The sequence below is a fragment of the Protomyctophum parallelum genome (assembly GCF_964188405.1).
Source record: "Protomyctophum parallelum genome assembly, chromosome: 14".
NCBI classification, from domain to species: domain Eukaryota; kingdom Metazoa; phylum Chordata; class Actinopteri; order Myctophiformes; family Myctophidae; genus Protomyctophum; species Protomyctophum parallelum.
The window spans coordinates 14,388,361-14,408,660 of NC_139709.1; the positions used below are offsets into that span (position 1 = coordinate 14,388,361).

At 41.6% G+C, this 20,300-nt stretch overlaps 2 protein-coding genes across 3 annotated transcripts; one reads left to right on the forward strand and one right to left on the reverse strand.

Annotated features, from left to right (window-relative positions):
- Positions 1–984: 984 nt before the first annotated feature.
- LOC310870124 (ankyrin repeat domain-containing protein 13C-like) lies at positions 985–18,429 on the reverse strand. Of its 2 annotated transcripts, XM_083781184.1 has the most exons (13): positions 17,666–18,429; positions 17,395–17,436; positions 14,938–15,042; positions 10,062–10,147; positions 9,487–9,532; positions 9,229–9,295; positions 8,926–9,070; positions 8,263–8,394; positions 7,709–7,870; positions 4,378–4,457; positions 4,177–4,275; positions 1,696–1,796; positions 985–1,602 (listed from the first exon to the last, which is right to left on the reverse strand). In XM_083781184.1, exons 1-13 carry the CDS (start codon positions 18,042–18,044, stop codon positions 1,472–1,474), a joined length of 1,575 nt encoding a protein of 524 aa, XP_083637310.1. In that variant the 5' UTR covers positions 18,045–18,429; the 3' UTR covers positions 985–1,471. The 2 variants fall into 2 exon arrangements, with proteins under 2 accessions (XP_083637310.1, XP_083637311.1); XM_083781185.1 differs by lacking the exon at positions 14,938–15,042.
- A 470-nt stretch (positions 18,430–18,899) lies between these two features.
- znf830 (zinc finger protein 830) lies at positions 18,900–20,289 on the forward strand. Its single transcript, XM_083782951.1, has one exon. It carries the CDS (start codon positions 18,945–18,947, stop codon positions 20,004–20,006), a length of 1,062 nt encoding a protein of 353 aa, XP_083639077.1. The 5' UTR covers positions 18,900–18,944; the 3' UTR covers positions 20,007–20,289.
- The last annotated feature ends 11 nt before the right edge of the window (positions 20,290–20,300 follow it).

Below are 20,300 nucleotides of genomic sequence, written 5' to 3' on the forward strand. Positions count from 1 at the left end.
TCAGTGCACTTTCGAGAGAACTAAAATGCCACGAGAAAGCATTGATCTGTATTCAAAGAGCATAAAATAGACTACACCAACACTTCCAAACTGGGTCTTCTCTGACAACTTTCACAGGAGAGGACCCCAGCTGAGTGCGATAGATTAACTACTCCTTTAACAATAGAGCCCGACTGATAGCCTATAGTGGCTTGCTTGACCAATGTGACCAAACTGTCTTCGTAAATAGTTTTTCACCAACTGAGCATTCTCAGAAGTGGTGAACGGGAACACCATATTTTCAGATGGGAGTCCTTGACATGAAAATGTTTGAGAACGACTGACATAGAAACATGGGTTTTTCAAGAAAACTGTCAGGATTTAGAAGACATTTGTAGAATCGTCCTCAGGTCTAAATGGGTTTCATAATTATATTTTTTTCTGCTATTTGCAATACTAGTGCAGTGCCTGTATCCATCGGATAGACACTGTACCTCCTCAACAGTACACCTGCCATGTGTGAAAATCGATCGGATGAGTGATGCACTAGATATGCATGCCCGCTCAGACCGGGCCTGTTCTGGAGAACTGCTGATCCAATGGACTTCTGCACTGGGCCCTCTGCAATGCACCTGCCAAGTGTGAGGTCGATTGGATGACAGACATATTTTTATAGAGTTTATAGATGTGTGTAAAAATGATTTCGTCCCGGGGTGCATACTTAGTTTAGACTAGTCATTGGTTAGACATAAGGTTGGTGAGGGCGTGCGTTAAGACGACCGGATTAAGGTTGGTGAGGGGTGCGTTAAGACGACCGTATTAAGGTTGGTGAGGGGTGCGTTAAGACGACCGGATTAAGGTTGGTGAGGGGTGCGTTAAGACGACTGGATTAAGGTTGGTGAGGGGTGCGTTAAAACGACCGGATTAAGGTTGGTGAGGGGTGCGTTAAAACAACCGGATTAAGGTTGGTGAGGGGTGCGTTAAAACGACCGGATTAAGGTTGGTGAGGGTTGTGTTAAAACGACCGGATTAAGGTTGGTGAGGGGTGCGTTAAAACGACCGGATTAAGGTTGGTGAGGGGTGCGTTAAGGGTTGGGAGAGGGTTAAGGTTAGGTTTAGGAGCAGCCGTTGGTGGTTGTAATGCTCTAAAAACGTAATCTGGCATCGGTCGGGCTCTAGTAAACACTGAAATAAAAACGATTGTTTCAGAAACATGTGCCGCTGTTATAGTTTTAAATGTTATGGCACTATGACTTCTGTTTGCATTGGATTGCTGAGGATCTATCTATAAAATGAAGAGGAAAAAAAAGTTCCAACAGATCAATTCCCTTTTTAGTAAAACACATAAATAATAAAAACAAAACAGCAACACTGTATTCCTCTTTTTTCTCCCTCAGCTTCCATTAGCTGTTCATTTAATTTAGCGAAGAGTCCCATCTCTTTCAGTTTTATGCAGCTGCCACAATTGACTGCTTACAGTAACCACGCTGACTCAGAGATCTGGGAAGCGACTGGGGTCCTCTTTGTATTCAGCAGGGATGGAAAAAATGGACGCTTCAAACTCATCATAGCGGAATTCCTGAAAGGTGACAGTTGCTGTGATGGTGGGAAAGACGGGGATGTCTGAAAAGTAAGAAAGTAAACTTGGGTCATAAAAAGCAATTATATCTACAGTATATTATGCTTATTGAATTCCCAAAAATAATCCAGACATACCTAGTTTGACTGGAAACCCTGGAGGAAGTTTCATCTGGACAAACTCCCTAAGCTTGTTAAAATGCTTGAAAGGAGCTACAACCTCCAACACATTCAATAACCTGAAAGCACAAGAAGAAACGGTATGTCTGTTAATTGATTTTCATAATCATAGGGCATCTTTAATTCTATTTAAGTTCGATCCACTATAGCTGTCGAGTTAAAACTCGTAAATGGAGCATGGATCTTCTACAAGACACCTCAGACAGACAACTACATCTCCCAGCTCTACCCCCAAAGACGCCAATGGTCGGTTATGTTCTACTTATTCTACAGTTTTATTCTACTTCTACTTTATGCTTACTGCTTAACAGTTTCCGTGCCTTGAATGGATTACTCCAGGTTAATGTCGCTGCCGTATCGGACATACCCGCCTTTTGTTTTATGTGTTTAATCCGCCGTAATGTAATGAATCAAAAGAAAATCCGTCTTCGTCGCGGAGTATGAGACTGGATGCCTTCGCTGTGATGACGAAACCGGAAATCGTCACATGCTGTGGGCTGCTAGGGCTTCTGGGAAATTGAGGCCAATGGAAATGCATTGGATGCAACGCCTCATTGAAACCAATCTTGTGTGCGTCTTCCGGGTGCACCAAGATGGTGGATGCTACACACAGATCATAACAAACCACGGGAGCTTTTTTTGATGGATTTTCGCGGATTAAAAGCCCAAATAATTCAGCGTATGCTCTAAAGGTAATACAACAATCTCGGCAGTGAAGGGGGGTTGATTAAAATGCGGGTTAATCGTAAAAAACAGTCAAACTGTTAATGTGGTTAAAAATCTGGCCTTAATGGTCTAATGTCTGTAGATTAAGTTTAGTTTGGAACTTTCAGTATAGCCTGGTGGAACCGCTCCCCCTGCTGGACGACATTTGCATTCTGCCAGCAGGGAGAGTCTGGAATCTCTGGCAGAGATGATGTACTCCAGACCAATTCTGGTCGGAGCGATATGCGGCTGTATGCGCACTATGCGGCCGCTAGAGGCGGGCGGGATCAACGCGAGACTTATGACATATTGAAGCACTGCCACAGCGCAAATGTAAACTCAACCTAACAAGACTACAACAACTCAAAATTATTGTGGAGATATCAGATTTTTGTCTTGCTGCTCATCGTTTCTGCTCGAGAGATCCCAGATGCAGGCAGGCAGGAGGGAACTTGTGAACTCAATACTGCCACAATCTGGCAGCCAGGTTACTATAGCCCGTAACTATAGTTACTATAAAGTCAGCTTAATATTGCTTATAGCTTGTGTAGCTGTCCCAGTTATGGGTATGCTGTAATATTTTATTTAGCTTATTTTTCTGAAAATGCATATGGTAAATTGTATTTTTGTTTTCTCTATACTCTATATTTCGGTATTTCTATGGTAAATGCATGGTGAGATAGTGCCATCTACTGTGCTCTGTATTTGTGCTCTGTTTGTCTGTTTCATGGGCATGATGAATTAGGCTCGCTTAAGCAGCTAATCACCTCATTTCAATCACCTGTTGGGTTTGGGCATGTTTGAGCAGCAGACCAAACAGAGCAGAGGTGAAGAGAGGAGCTCTTTCATGTCAGAGTCTCCACAAAAGATAAGAAAGAAAGAAAATAATATAAAAAATAACTTAACTGAACTCCTAAAAGTCTGTGCAGAAGGCACATACGGTATGTTACCAGTTGTTTTGTTTGGTGTCTGTAAAAGTTATATGGCCATTGTATTGTGTATTTGTTTGTGGACATTTCATTGTGAGAATATGGACAATTCATGGTCATTTAAAAAGACAGCATGACTGACTGACAAGGGCATTCGTAATTTCATGTGGTAATAATTTATTGTGGTTAAAAGATATTATGTGATTTCTTTGCAGTTTTTCACGTCGCTTGGGATAACTAAAAAGCCCTCTCGATATCAGTTGGGACTTATTTCTTATTTCTGCACCAGATGAAGATGGTTTAAGGAGCAGTTACAGCTTGATTGAAGACTACCCCAGATCAACTCGGAATTACGCCATATGGCAGCCAAGTCTACAGACTTTTTAATGTTTGTTTAGAGAACTTGGATTGCACTCACCAAGACTGCATTTCAGTCATTTATTCTTGCCAAGAATAAAGGGCAAGAATAAATGACTGAAATGCAGTCTTGGTGAGTGCGACCCATTAGCGTTATTTATAAACGCACCTTAAGTCAGAGCGCGGTGGTCACATGAAGAGTTGTTTAGAGCACTTAACATGAAGTCATGTGGCAGCCAAGTCTATGGACTTTTAAAATGGACAACAGCCTGAATTGCTGCATGGCAGAGCAAACTGACCAATCCTCTAATTATCTGCTCTGCAACCGCTGGTAATCTAATAAATGTCTGCCACGCCAAATTCATGCTGCCGTTGTGTCTCCCAGCGTTCAGTAACTCGCGTATAAACGTTAGTAAAAGAGATCTAAAGGAAACTCGGGTGTGCTTACGATTCGATGCCCAGAGGGAAGTCTTGGCTCATGGCTACAGTAGCTTTGAAGTTTTTCTTGCTCTCCTTGCACACAAGCTCTCTCCCGAGATGAGGTGGCCTGGAGGAGTGAGCAAAGGCAGACAAAACAGTTTATTTTTATGATTTGGTTTGGTTGTTTTCACATTCTTGAGATTTGTGCCGACACAAAAGAAGACCTTACTTTCCATGTTCTGCGGTGATGTACTCTTCCCAGGAAATGGTGTTGGGCGCTGGGGCTACGAGGGACTGCCTTCTGACAGGCTGAGGAGAGGAAATGGCAGTGTCACTGTTATCATCATCAAACAGGTACCACAGTGGTTCTTAACCCAATTAGACCCGAGTTAAAAACATTCACTTTGAAATAATATATATTCAAAGATAGCAGACTTACGAGCTGGTAGCGCGCCACTCGGTGGCGTGCTATGAGCTTGTAGATCTGCTATTTTTCAACAGCTAAATTATAACGTAATGTTTAAAAACACCAAAAGGGGTTCCCGCCCCAAAATGCGTGGTGTCTGAGGGGGGTTCCAGAGGTACCCCAAGTCACAAAATCACTTGTTGCCGCGGAAACCCAGCCAGCGGTTTACTTTACACTACGTTGCAAAAATCATTGCTGTGGATCGCTATGGAACAGAGCCATCTGTTGCAGCTCAGCATTGCCAAAATATTCCTATCACCTCCTCTCTCTGTCAGGCATAAACTAAACTCAGTGGATCATGCTGAAATAATCTGATGCGAGTTGTACGCCGTTGTACGGCTGCGACTCATTGTTTATGATGCGTTCTGTAACATCTGTGCCCAGAGTCACATTGGTTCAATGCATTTTTTGTTTGCTATGCACCATTTTTCATGTATTTTATTATTTTCTACCAATCCGCTGCGCTATGAAATGTTTCTAGTTATCTGCTGGACTATATGCCATGAGAAACCAGTTGGATACATGTGTTGCTATGGCAACAGGCAGTGATTGGGAAGCCCCGCCCACAGCTCACCTGGCTGATGGAGGGAGGGGCAATCACATTGTTTGAGCCACCTGGAGAGATTGACTCTGTCAGTCCAGAGTTGAGGTGCAGGGAGACAGACAGGCTGTCAGTCCAGAGTTGAGGTGCAGGGAGACAGACAGGCTACTGCCGTGAGCAAGAGGAATATTTCCCAAGTCTTGCCATTCTTTCCCTTTTGGATCATTCCCTTAATATTGGATTATACCTTTGGATTTAGAGATCTTCTTCCCATTCCTGGAGTTTGGATATTCGACCAGACTTTACAAAGGAGTTTAAGGGCGGCCAGAGGAGACTGGCCACACTCTGGTTTGGATTTGCGTTATTTTTTGGACACCTGAGTTTAGTTTTGGACACATTGAGTTTAGTTTGGACTGAGTTTAGTTTTGGACACATTGAGTTTAGTTTGGACAGTGCTAGGACACTTGGGACTTCACACCCCTACCTTTTGAGGGTTTTATTTTATGTTGATTTGGTTAAGTGAACATTTTGTGATCGAGAACTTGATTTTTCTTTTGATTTAATAAATCACCGTTAAGCTTATTTACTGATTTCTGTAGTGATTTTTATTCTGAACTGACCCACCACCTCCCTCATTTTTGCTATAATAGGTTTATTTAATTGTTATTGTAACCGTTATAGTTCATTTTAAGTGTTCATGACTCGTTTCTGTCACATCATAAGATACTGATGTAATGGTTAAAATAAAATCACTGAGATCTAGGAGCAGATGATAGATCAGACTGTCAGAGCAGACTATGCTGCTTGCCTGTGCCTGGGAGCTCAATGCAACTATGGTAGGCAGAGAGGGGCGAACATGACAAGGGGCCATCTTGTGGCGATAGACTGTAATAGCAGTCTCTGATTGAAATGAAATAAATTCAAATAATGCAAACACATGGCCACGTTAAAATCAATTAAGACTGCAAAAGCCGGACACCGGGGTGTTTTGGTCATACTAAACCGGGGTTTTAAATTTAGCAAAACCGCCCAACCTTAATACTGTCTACCGTTTTGCTATAGTTCCTCAACTCTGAGCAAACTTGACCCCTTGTTTCATGCTGCATTGAGGTTCATAACCAACCACACCACATCCCCCCCCCAGACATTTCTCCTACTTTGACGTATAGCAAATGTTGGTTCTCTTGCTTTTTAGTTTATTAGCAAATTTCATTGCATAGTTTTTTTTATACATTAGCCTTTATTGGTTGTATTATTAGACGCTCCTGTTCTTCCTTTGAGCTTGGAGGTTTTTACTGGTTAACCCATTTTGGGGCGGGAACCCCTTTTGGTGTTTTAAACATCGTTATCATTTAGCTATTGAAAAATAGCAGATCTACAAGCTCATAGCGCGCCACCGAGTGGCGCGCTATGAAAATGTGCTTCAAATCTTTCAGAGAATTGTCATGATTTAATAATAATAATAATAATAATAATAATAAAACTTTATTTGTATAGCACCTTTCATGACATCAAATGCAGCTCAAAGTGCTTTACAGAACAATGGAGAATAAAAGAAAAGCAAGGCAACGACATTAAAAAACAAGCAGTAATGCAATACAGTGAGGACATGAATAACAAAAAATATAAGATCACTTAAAAGCAATGTTGTAGAAGTGGGTCTTGAGCTGAGCTTTAAAAATGTCTACAGAGGCTGCCTGACGAAGGTACAGAGGGAGCTTGTTCCATGCCGATGGCCCGTAGAAGCAAAAAGCTGCTTCCCCGTATTTTTTAGTTGCCATTTTTTTAGGCAAAGCTAGCAGGCCAGCAGTGGAAGACCTTAGCGGGCGGTTTGGGACATATTTAGGCAGGCAGCCATGTAGGTAGGAAGGTGCGAGACCATTGAGGGCTTTATAGACAAGTAAAAGAATTTTAAAATCAATCCTAAAAACAACCGGAAGCCAGTGCAGTGATGCCAAAACTGGAGTAATATGTTCTCTCATCTTAGTTCTAGTTAAAACTCTGGCTGCTGCATTTTGAACAAGTTGTAATCTGTCAGTTGTTTTCTTAGGCAGTCCTGAAAAAAGTGCATTGCAGTAATCAAGCCGAGAAAAAACAAAGGCGTGGATTAGCGTTTTTGCATCGTCCAAGGACACATAGGCTCTGATTCGTGCAATATTTCTAAGGTGAAAAAAGGCAATCTTGGTAACATGATTAATGTGTGAATTAAAATTCACACATTGGTTTAGAAATGATTTAGAAAACTTATTTTTTTTTTTTTTCGACGCCAGGCCTGAATGGGTTAACCCATTTTGGGTGGGATCCCCTTTTGGTGTTAGCATTACGTTGTGCTTTAGCTATTGAAAAATATCAGATCTACAAGCTCATACGAGCTTGTAGGTCTGCTATTTTCGAAAAATCGAAGAACGACTGACGTAGAAGACATTTTTAGAATCTGATCTCAGGTCAGAATGGAAAACTGTCAGGATGTAGAAGACATTTTTAGAATCTGATCTCAGCTGGTCAGAATGGGTTAAATAACATTAAATTCAGTCTTCCTCATCTTCCGCTCACCTCAAAGTTCTGCTCGCTGATGCTGCCTCCTTTGCTGAGGCTCTCCATGATGGCTTTGTTCCTCAGGATGTCCTCCTCGCTGAGGTGCTCTCGCCGTTTCCTGGACTCCAGCATGAGGCCGTTCACTGCATAGAAGTCAGCCAGGAAGTTCCCGACCCTCTCCTGTTATACACACGCAAATATCATGGTATATGCGAGTGATGCGGCATATGTAACACTTTCTGCTAAGCATGTGATATGGCCTTCATTGGAAGAATTCTACATGCAGAGGCAGCGGTGGCCGAACGGTTTGCGGAGCGGTCTTGATATCGGAAGGTCGCTAGTTCGTATCCCCGGACCGGCACGTTAAAATAACCACCGCTGAAGTGCCCTTGGACAAGGCATTGAACCCCTACCATGAAATGTTCTATGAGCAGGGCCTGAGTTCTTGAGCTTAGTCCAGTTACCCTGGGTAAACATAGTACCTTTCCTTTCCTTTCCAGGGCTATCCATCTGACATTTAACATTTAACTTTCTTGAGGGGTACGTGCGTGAGTGAGGTGTTGGGGGCTTACCGTCTTGTCCTCTCTGAAGACCCAGCCAATCTGACTGCGGGAGAAAGAGATGGACTTGGTGGACAGAGTGGCCGAATAGACATCGCTGCTCATCAGAATGTCCACCTCCTCCTCGGTCTCCATCTCAGACTCCTTTGAGGGGGTGGGGACATTAAGGGTCAGTCAGTCATTATTTGCTCATGCGTCAATGCCAAAGTATTGACGCACGGAAGCAACACAATTAGGAACTAGTAGGCCAGTCAATCTAAGATTTGACCCAAAAACAAATTGCAAAAGTAAGTCCTTGGGCTAAAAACGGCCATAGCCACATGTGATGAGGTCAGCAGATTTGGGGACATTTGGGCAAGTGGCTATGGCCTAATTTAGCTTTTTTTCAAGCTTGGAATGGAGTCAGAATCATTAAAAGAAAACCTAGTTTGACACATTACATGCTTCTTAAAGCATAATTACATTTTAGATTTGATTTGCCTTAACGGTACTCCAACTTTCAAACCCTGAATTTACCATGATCCACAATTGATAGAATACTCAATTTTTGTTATTTTTTTGTTATTTGGATGAACCGAAGGATCATAAAAAAACCTTGAACGATTGCTTTTGCAATTTCTTTTGGGCCCTTTTTTTTAGCTTAGCCTATACGTAGGTGCTGTTCTGTTCCCTCACCTCGTGATGTATTCTTTGGTACACTTTAGCCTCATTATCCAGGACCACAAAGGACTTGGGCGGCGCGGCGTCTCCGGTGAAGATGAAACTCAGGTCTCCACGTTGACACTTCATATCAGTGAAGTCAATGAGGGTGGTGTCTAGTCTGATTCAGATGAGGGGGGGAAGGGTTCTTAGCATTGAATGTAAAAACTGCACATACATACATACCCACAGACTTAAAACGGGAACCGGATCTCTAAAAAAATACAGCAGCATGGAGGGAGGGCAGGCTTTGTTCAAGTACATGAACTAAAGTCTTACCTGATATTAATTCCCTGCTTGTAGATCTTACAAGCATCAGATGGCAACATCCGGGACAACAGAGGCACTGCAATGAAGGAGGGACACTGGATTAATTGTTATGCACTTACAAGTTGCGTGAAGGAGCTGAACTGTCGACAGCAATCCTCAGGCAGGTTGAAAACAAATAACAGTAAAGTTACGGGTGAAAATCAGCTTATAACGTCACATGCCGTAATTCTTTTCGCACTCTCGCTGCTCTCAAGCAACAACACTCACCCCAACTCTGAAAGTCCCAATGCAGTTCCAAATAGAAATCACCAAGCTATGGAGAAAAGGCAAGCGTTGTGTTATTGCTGTTTTTATTATATATATATTATAGTATCGTAACAGTATGATATAGTACGACTTGACTGTTGGTGTTAGTGCAGTATGGCATTTACAGTATATGAGAAGAACATAAGTCTATGTGTGTATTATGGATGAAGACAACACATTGAACCAACTATATTTTTTTGTATATTTTGAATACTTTGCAAAGGGTTTCTGTTTCTGTTCAAAATACAGTAGTCTTTTATTAGGTAAGGTAATGGGTATATGTATAACTGTGTCCTTTGTTCCACAACATGTCTGAGCTGAGCTGTCTGTTTTTGTTTGTTTGTTTTTTCCTGTCTTGTCTTTGTCATAAAATGTAAAATCAATAAAGATATTATTGAAAAAAAAAAAGCATACCGTAGTCTGAACGGAACATGGTTATTTATGCAAATCAGAGCCTGAGGAAAGTTTGTACAAAAGGGCAGAAAATGCAGTTGCAGTATATATACGAGTAATCGATACCGTTTAATATGTCTCACCTCCCTGAGAGCTTTGAGTAGTTTTGGCCTCTTGTCCTCCACGCTATCCCTGGACTGCTGCTTTAGCTTACGCAGTATAGCTGTAACTGAGGAGAGAGAGGAGTAGAATTTAAATGGCCATTTACCATCCACAGCATGGCTGTGTGTGCTCAAGGGAGCTTCTAGTACATCGCACAAGCACCACTCGAAAATAAAATGGATGTTTCATGGCTGTACAACTCTCTCTTCCACAAGCTGAACACTAGGAATAGCCACTTTCAACGCATTAATTATTCTACCACCAGGTGGATGGGCTACGACGTGATCACCGTTATGACTGACAAATTGAGGTCTTGTACAATCTATCTGGACTAGAACACACTTCATGTATGTTGACCACAGGGAATAGTGGACTGAGAAGAAGGGAGTAGGAGAAGAAGCGCTGACAGAGGGCTTTGCTGCAGTGGGTGGTGGTGCAGCACTGCACATTGTATAGGGACGCCTCGAGGGAGCTTCTGTCGCAGTGTGAGCACAGACTGCACGTGTGTGTGTGTGAACTCTATCTACAACAAATGCCTTCTAAATCCTAAGTTTTCTGAAAAACCTATGTTTCTATGGCAGTGGTACTCAACCTTTTTCACGTTAAGGACCCCCATAATTATCTGTATTTGGCCGCCGACCCCCATCTGAAAATATGTTGTTCCAAGCAGACACGAGTTAAAAAAAACGTTCACTCTGAAAGATTCGTGCCACATTTTTACGATTTCCCCCCAAAAAAAGCAGACCTACAAGCTCATAGCGTGGCACCGAGTGCCGTGCTATGAGCTTGTAGATCTGCTATTTTTCAATAGGTAAAGTATAACAAACGATGCTTTAAAACACAAAGGGGTTCCCGCCCAAAATGGGTTGAACCGGATGTGCCACATTGTTATCCAAAGCCATGCTTTGCCGCTGGGAGTTTTGCCTCGTCTTTGCCTGTCCTTGCTGTACAGCACCCCTCCCTCCCTCCCTCCCTGTCTCCCCTGGTACACCCCTCACTGTGCCATGACCTTCCCACAGCTTAGCTCCTGCTCCCAGTCCCCAGCAGGGGAATAGTTGAAACACATTCTAACACGGAGCGGTTGAGGAGGGTCATTTATTTTACTGTTGGGAATAATTTTTGAGTGGTGCAACCACTCCAAGGAACAGCAATGTCCGTCCGTCCTAACCTATGTGACTATGAGTACCAGTAGGGCCAAAAGTGGCGCTGTTGTGCCAGAAACACACAGAGAGACAGAGAGAGAGAGAGAGAGAGAGAGAGATTGTTTTGCACTGTTGCCTGCTAATTGCAGAGAGAGAGAGAGGCAGGGGGAGAGGGTTGTTACACCACTCAGTTCACATGGGTGTGATTATTATTATTTTTACAATTTTGGCATTTAGCAGATGCTAGATATTAGAACATACACCATGGAAGTATTATGGGAGGACACCGGTAATTCACAGAGTGGACCAGGCATGTTAATCTAACTTCGCTTATCAAAAACGTGAAAATCAACCGAGGCACTTTGTTGATTAAGGCAAAAGAGAACATACCACAGTATTCAATCTAAATAATACAAAGTGAGTCTGCACCGGACATCACATTCAAAACAAATAAAAACATGGAATTCCAACGAGTCAAGCCATTAGCCACTGCCCTTCACAGGCAATTTGACATGTTTCATTAGCTGTCATATGGATCTAAAAGCAGTGGCATCGTTAATCAGAGAGAGAGAGAGAGAGAGAGAGAGAGAGAGAGAGAGAGAGAGAGAGCTCAGGGCTTCCCACCAGTAACCACGCTTCAGGCTACAGTATGTTCCAGGCAGCCCATCTGGATCCAGAGAGCTTTGAGAAAATCCCCATGTCTCTTTTTAACCCGTTCTGACCTGAGATCAGATTCTATAATAATAATAATAAAACTTTATTTGTATAGCACCTTTCATGACATGAAATGCAGCTCAAGGTGCTTTACAGAACAATGGAGAATAAAAGAAAAGCAAGGCAACGACAAAAAACAAGCAGTAATGCAATACAGCAAGGCAACGACAAAAAACAAGCAGTAATGCAATACAGTGAGGACATGAATAACAAAAAATAATAATAATAAAAAAATAAAAAATAAAAGATCAATTAAAAGCAATGTTGTAGAAGTGGGTCTTGAGCTGAGCTTTAAAAATGTCTACAGAGGCTGCCTGACGAAGGTACAGTGGGAGCTTGTTCCATGCCGACGGCCCGTAGAAGCAAAAAGCTGCTTCCCCGTATTTTTTAGTTGCCATTTTTTTAGGCAAAGCGAGCAGGCCAGCAGTGGAAGACCTTAGGGGGCGGTTTGGGACATATTTAGGCAGGCAGTCATGTAGGTAGGAAGGTGCGAGACCATTGAGAGCTTTATAGACAAGTAAAATAATTTTAAAATCAATCCTAAAAACAACCGGAAGCCAGTGCAGTGATGCCAAAATTGGAGTAATATGTTCTCTCATCTTAGTTCTAGTTAAAACTCTGGCTGCTGCATTTTGGACAAGTTGTAATCTGTCAGTTGTTTTCTTAGGCAGTCCTGAAAAAAGTGCATTGCAGTAATCAAGCCGAGAAAAAACAAAGGCGTGGATTAGCGTTTTTGCATCGTCCAAGGACACATAGGCTCTGATTCGTGCAATATTTCTAAGGTGAAAAAAGGCAATGTTGGTAACATGATTAATGTGTGAATTAAAATTCAATTCAGAATCAATAATAACCCCCAGGTTCTTTACTGTACTGTTACTTTCTACAGTCAGGTTGCCAAGTCTGCTTAATATTGATTATTTCTGTTCACTAGAACCGATTATAAGAACTTCTGTCTTATCCTCATTTAGCTTGAGAAAGTTCTCATTCATCCAACATTTGATGCTAGACAGACAGGTAACCAGCGGGTCTAAAGCACAGGGATCATCTGGAGCCACAGAAAGATATAGTTGGGTATCATCAGCATACGAGCATAGAAATGAAAATTGACTCTGTGATTGGCAATGAGTTCGCCCAATGGCAGTATGTACAAGGAGAAAAGCAGAGGGCCAAGAATCGAGCCCTGTGGAATACCAGAACTGATGTCGTGTTTGTCTGAGTCAAACTCGGCTAGATTGACAAAGTAATTCTAAAAATGTCTTATACATCCTGACAGTTTTCCATTCTGACCTGAGATCAGATTCTAAAAATGTCTTCTACGTCAGTCGCTCTTCGATTTTTCAAAAATAGCAGACGTACAAGCTCGTAGCGCACCACTCGGTGGCGCGCTATGAGCTTGTAGATCTGCTATTTTTAAATAGCTAAAGCATAATGTAATGCTAACACCAACCTTGCCACCGAGAACGATCCAGTGCTCCAGTCCAGTGACTAAAACTAAGACGGAAAATGTTCGTCAACTACCTTTTTTCACAGACGAAAACTAAATGGAAACTAAATGAAAACTAAGCTACGATGACCAAAACTGAGACTAAATATATTGACAATTTCGTCAACAAATAAAAACTAGACAAGAGATCCAGTAGAAGTCATTTTACACTTGGTTGCATGCTGAAAATAGCCGATCTACAAGCTCACAACGCTTCGCAGCACGACGCGTTGTGAGCTTGTAGAGCTGCTATTTTCAGCAAGTGTAAAAGCAGCCATTACGACTGCATCAGGTTTGACTAAATACATTTTAGTTAGACTAAAACTAGACTAACACTAAAACATTCCAGGTGACTAAAATGTGACTAAAAGTTTAATTCCAAAGACTATGACTAAACTAAAATAGAAAATTGCTGCCAAAAACAACACTGTGGTCCACACAGTTCAGTGTACGTGTTAGAAAGTCCTTCAAACCATTTAGGTCTAGGTCTAGGAAATTTAAAAAATGTCTTAAAAATCCTGACAGTTTTCTGAAATACCTACGTTTCTATATCAGTGGCTCAATATTTCATGTCAAGGACCCCAAAAATTTTATGTAATATGCCTTCGACCCCCATCTGAAAATATGTTGTTCCAGGGACCTCCCCAGAAGCAAAGATTTGAGTTAAAATGTTCACTCTGTAATAATATATATTCAAAGATTTGAGGCACACTTTTTCAAAAATCGCAGACCTACAAGCTCGTAGCGCGGCACTCGGTGCCATGCTATGAGCGTGTAGATCTGCTATTTTTCAATAGCTAAAGTATAACATAATGCTTTAAAACACCAAAAGGGGTTCCCGCCCTAAATGCGTTAATCCAAGTTCCAATGTGGTAATGAGCTAAATATATTCCTTCCTCAACATAAATAATTTAGAACGTTTGGTATTATTTAAAAGAATCAATCTGAATATGCAAATGACTGATTAAATATGGCAGTGCTATAGATTCAATTCAATCTGTTAAGGATAAGTGATTATTCAATTCATAATGATTAATTACCTACATTTTATATGGTGTTGGTTAACTTTCAACCTGGTGTCCTTACAGTATCTCTGCAGCAGAGCTAAACAGAAAATACTTTTTCAGGTATGGGATGAGAATTTCATCCAATCAGGAATGAGAACGCAATACAGGATACAAGATAAACATGTGGAATCATGAAACAAATACATGAGCAGACAACATTTCAACTGGAACACAAGCTCCCATAGATGATCTTTGCAGGGTTTCTCTCTCCTGATTGGATGAAATTTGTAACCCAGCTGGAAATGTATTTTCTGTTTACTCGCGAGCTGGAGAGATAGGGGCAACGATAGCAACGATTGCTGTAGTGTAATGACACTGGTCTGTAACAAAATTAGACACGTCAACCTATGTCCTCATGATTGACAAGTTCAACAACAGATGGACTGAACAATATTAGCCGTGCCCAAGAGACACCGATTTGCAATACTCAAATAAATAAAAGATAACTTACTCATTTGCCTGTCTCCGTAGCTGATGGCTTCTGCTAGAGGGCTCCATCCTTGAGCATTTTTTATCTTTACTGGGGCATTATGGGCCAGAAGTAAAAGGGCACACTCTGGAAATAGACAAATGCACATTTAAGAAAGGTTTCTCATAAAAGAGGCATATGGGGGTTAACTCATGACATCATGTACATCATGTACTAACAATCCGTAATGTGACCCTGAAGAGTTTGCCAAGACATTCTAGTCTTTTTGTGTAGTCATCATTGTTACGGCCCTATGTGGCCTTAGTGTTGTTGTGGTTGTGTTTAATCCACTGTCAGTGTTTTTCAGTGCTGTATGATGACTGGAGGGTGGATTGGAGGAGTGGCTTAATGTCTGGAGACACCTGGGCCTCTATTTTCAATCAACCAGCCACCAGTATAAAAGCCTGGGAGAAGCTCCTCATCAGTCTTGCCATCCGTCACCTGTGCTGCTGAACCCAGTCTGTAGCTAGGGTAGTGTCTGTAGGCTGTGTGCCTTACCTGCTTAGTTTGAGGTTTCTTTATTTACTGTGTGTTTAGAGAACAGACCAACCTAGTAATCTTTGTACATAAACCACTGTCCAAGTATCCCAAACCAAGGGAAGCTGTATATGGTAAGGGTGTGCTGCTATTTATTTTGGTGCCCCAGTTTTGACCAATTGTTTAATGTTTAGTCAGGGAGCCTAGATTGTAATTTTCTTTTTGGTGTAGTTTAGTATTGTTTCTTTTCTAGGTAAGGTTGGGGGGTGTTTTGTTTGTTATTTTTAGCATTGGCCACCCTGAAGAGATATATATATATATATATATATATATATACACACACATGCTTGCCCTGTTATTGTGAAGCTTTTCTCAATAAATGTACACCTTTTTGCCTGAATTGGTTTGTGATCCACAGCCACAACATATATTCCTCCTTTGGAGCCAAGACCCCATAAGGTCAAAGGTCTTAATAATCATCATTTTTGTCATCATATATTAGTAATAGTGTGTATATATATATATATATATATATATATATATATATATATATAGACTATTTTTGCCATGCTTTATTATGTTCACTGACTAGTTCAATTACAATTGACAATATATGCAATGAGAAAATGCTATCATTCTTCTGAGGGATTTACTGTAAACATACATCTGAAATGTAATTAAATGGGCAGCAAAGAGAGTGCTGTGGAGTGAAGTTTAATGTGAAGTGATTTATTTTATACGGTTGTATTTTACATAGGCTTGAGCTATTCATTGAGCTCAGCATCAGCAACATAATCAGTAACCTTCCATCCTAATTGCAGTGGTGGAAAAAGCACTCAATTGTTTTACTATAATGTAAACAGTACAAGTCCAGAATTCGAAATTTACTAGAGTAAAAGTACAAAAGTATTGGCATCAAAATGTACATAAAGTACCTAAAGTAGAAAGTACTCACTATGCAGAATGTCCCATTTCAAGTTTTCAAATGGATAACATATTTTGAAAATAGCTGATCTACAAGCTCACAATGCATTGTGAGACGCATGCTAGCGACATTGTGAGCTTGTAGATCGGCTATTTTCAAATGGCCGAAATGTAGGCTATATATTATTGCTGTTGTAGTACAGTACAGTACTTGAGTAAATGTATAGTTCAACTATTTTCCACCCCTGCCTAATTGTCTGTCCATTCTGGTCAGATTAGGTGGACTTTCCCCATCAGCCCTGCCAAACTGCTGACATCATAGTATAAAAAGAATATTAAAAACAATGACAGAGGACAGATGAGATTAACGGAGTTCAGTGCTGGGCTGAGTACACACAAAAGTAAATAGACTAAATATAATGAAACGGTAAAAACATGCAGCATGTGGATGCCAACATTTGGGATAGAGTGAGATTGTGACAGATGGCAGGATTTTGTTTTTTTATTATGACAGAATAGCTTATTTTCTTTCTTTTTTATCTGAGTGCACATTCTGCCAAAGAGCAACCATTCGTTAGTCTTGCATCCTGTCTGTGACACCAAGTTCTCTACCTAACTTAAAAAGAGACATGGGGATTTTCTCAAAGCTCTCTGGATCCAGATGGGCTGCCTGGAACATACTGTAGCCTGAAGCGTGGTTACTGGTGGGAAGCCCTGAGCTCACCTCTCTCTCTCTCTCTCTCTCTCTCTCTCTGCTCTAATTAATGATGCCACTGCTTTTAGATCCATATGACAGCTAATGAAACATGTCTGTCAACAATGGGTTTTCTCATTATAGCAGTGTGTATATCTAGTATACATATAAAAAGTAGAAATTGGAGAAAAAAAAGGGTAGCACATCCCAAATGTCAAATCAATGGAGTACTCAATTTTCACAAACCAATAAATGAACACTTTGACTTATGCCGTTTTCCCATTATCAAAGTTATCTATTGGTTGATAATTGATATATTGATTGACATATTGATTGATTTTTACCTTTGTGACCCATCATCACAGCTATGTGGAGTGGAGTATTTCCTGAAAGGGGAGACAAGACAGCAAATATCCTCAGTAGAAATTAAGAACATGGATTATAACAATATAGCATTCATTTCAAAGAGAGGGCATATATGCCTTCTTTTGAAATTGCTGCTATATTTGTAAATATATATTTATATATCATAATTGCACTAATCCGTCATGTAGTTGGGATTAGTGCAATTACTATTATTTATGTTATTCCATGAGGAAATCCATGATAACTCACCGTGCACATCCTTGTGAGAGATGCTATGGGTCCTGATGAGAGAGGACAGCCGACGCACATCTCCCTTGAACACACATTCGTGAACAGGGAATTCCAGGTCCTCATTGGTCAGAATGATTGGGTTCTTGTTGTTATCGTCGACGACATTATTGGCATTAATGTTATTTGCGTTTATGTTTGACAGCTGTTGTTGCTGCAGTGCCGAAGGATTCGTTGCTTTGTGAAAAGCCTTGTTCGACCTGAAAGTGTGGTTGGTACCGTTCGGGATGCTTGAAGATTCATCATAAGTGTCCATCATCTCATCACCATCATCAGCCTCATCATTTTTGTTTGTCTTGTGGTGGTCCTTGCGCAGGGTGCGAATCTTTTCCCCTGTCATGTCTAATAAGCAATTTCGGGTAACCTAACTACGATAAGCAGGCAAACCAATGCAACATTAAAAAAACGAGACCAAGCGAACACGCAGCAGATCTATTTGCAGATGTTCTCGTGTGTGATAATGTAATAATCTGGTAATGCACCTGCTGTTAGCTGCTAGCAACCATGAATACAAAATGAATGTGGTGGTGGGCGCGGTGTTGACAACAGAGACAAAAAAACACACACTAAACAACAACCAAATCACGAATTAAATTAACATTCAACTAAAACTGGAGACAAACAGCCCACGACTACATTGTTGGCGGCACCCAATCCTCAAGTGTAGGTTTTGAAAAAGATTCCCATTTGCTTTTCTTTGCGGGGAAACACAGCAGGACGGTGAAGGCTAGCTAAAATGCTAGCTTTGTTGCTATGCTCGTCTCGCGAGATTACAGTATGACAGAATCCGAGAAATCTCACTTCCGTTCCTAGTAGTAATAATATTAATAAACTTTATTTATATAGCACCTTTTTAAACAATGTTTATGATTACAAACAATCATAATCACCAACAGTCTAGAAATAAACATTTATCTCTGAGCTGATTTTACTGTGCTTTATAATTTATAATGATACCATTTATTTTAGAATAAATGTCCGAAAGATACTTTGTTTGTACCAACACTTTTGCACAGTGTCTCGCCGAAGACGGCAGATCTACAAGCTCGCAACGCGTCGCACCCGCAACGTGTTGTGAACTTGTATATCTGCAGTCTTCGGCGCGCGACACCGTCCGTCGTGCGATGAAGGAGCGCAATAGAGGATGTACGTCATCTTTATGAGACAGTGCTGTGTTTTCCTCTCTTTAGCCGAGTCGCTAACAAAAAAAGTAAAAACAAGCGACGTTGTTTCTGTGAGAATGGCTGCCCTGAAAAAGAAGGGGAAGAAGGTCATAAACCAGGACGAGCTGAGGCGTTTAATGCGAGAGAAACAGAGGCAGACGACAGATAAGAAGCGCGTGGAGTCTCCCTTCGCCAAGTACAACAGCCTGGGCCACCTGAGCTGCGTCCTGTGCAACGTGCAGGTGAAGACAGAGATACTGTGGCAGGCTCACGTTCTGGGCAAACAGCACAAAGAGAAGCTTTCTGAGCTCAAAGGTTCGAAACCGAGCGGTTCCGGTGCCAGTCAGACACCCCAGCAACAACAACAACAAGCACCGAAGAGGAAAGCACCGGATTCCGAAGGCACCGATGGGAAGAGGGAGAAAAGCGCAGGCCAGTCAATATCAGGGCTACCAGGGGATTTCTTTGAGTTCAAGAAGCCGTGCGAAAGGGCACCAAAGTGTACTACGACATCTGCTGGGCTCAGCCTTTTGGCTGGAACATATGACAAGGACGAAGAAAGTGATGAGGAAGATGACACAGACACTAACCACAAAGGGAAAGGAACCACAAGTGTGTCGGGTGAAAGTGCCCCAGAGGGACTCCCTGCTGATTTCTTTGACAGTTCAATACCAACCGTCCCCTCCGTCTCTCATTCTGGATCCATTCATAAAGCGGACGAGCAGCAAGAGAAAAGCACGTCGAAGAAAGAAAACACCGCCGAAGCGCTTCCAGAGGGATTCTTTGATGATCCAGTTAGAGACGCCAAAGTGCGAAATGTGGAGGCACCCAAAGACCTGATGGACAAGGAGTGGGACGAGTTTCAGAAGGAAATGCGCCAGGTGAACACAAAGTCAGAGGCTATTGTGGCCGAGGACGACGAGGAGGGTCGTCTTGAACGTCAGATTGATGAAATCGACGAGCAGATTGAATGCTACAGGAGGGTTGAAGTACTGAGGGACAAGAGGGATGTGGTAAAGAGCAAGTCTGTGGAAGCGACGACTCAGGAACTGTCCGACCAAGGCATTGACGAGGAGGATGAAGAGGAACTACTTCACCTGTTGTCCCGCGACTGGAGAGCTAAAGGGGCGCTTGCCTAAATCCCTACAATTGTGATTTACAAACATCCATGGAATGTCTTGTTAAGAAACGAGAGAAAATAAGCCTTCTGTATGCTATATATAAACCTGTAGCCTGGTTGACCATTCCATTAAACATTTAATTCCAAAAGTTTTCAAGGGGGAGTGCTTAGCCAGGCTAATAAACCTGTGCAGTCTTTGTAAAATTGATATCCAGGTTTGTACCATTCTGTTGTCCAGGTGATGGATTTGTAAGTGTTGATTAAGAGCTTGTATTACCCCAGTAAAACATGTACATGAGTTACCACAGGTCAT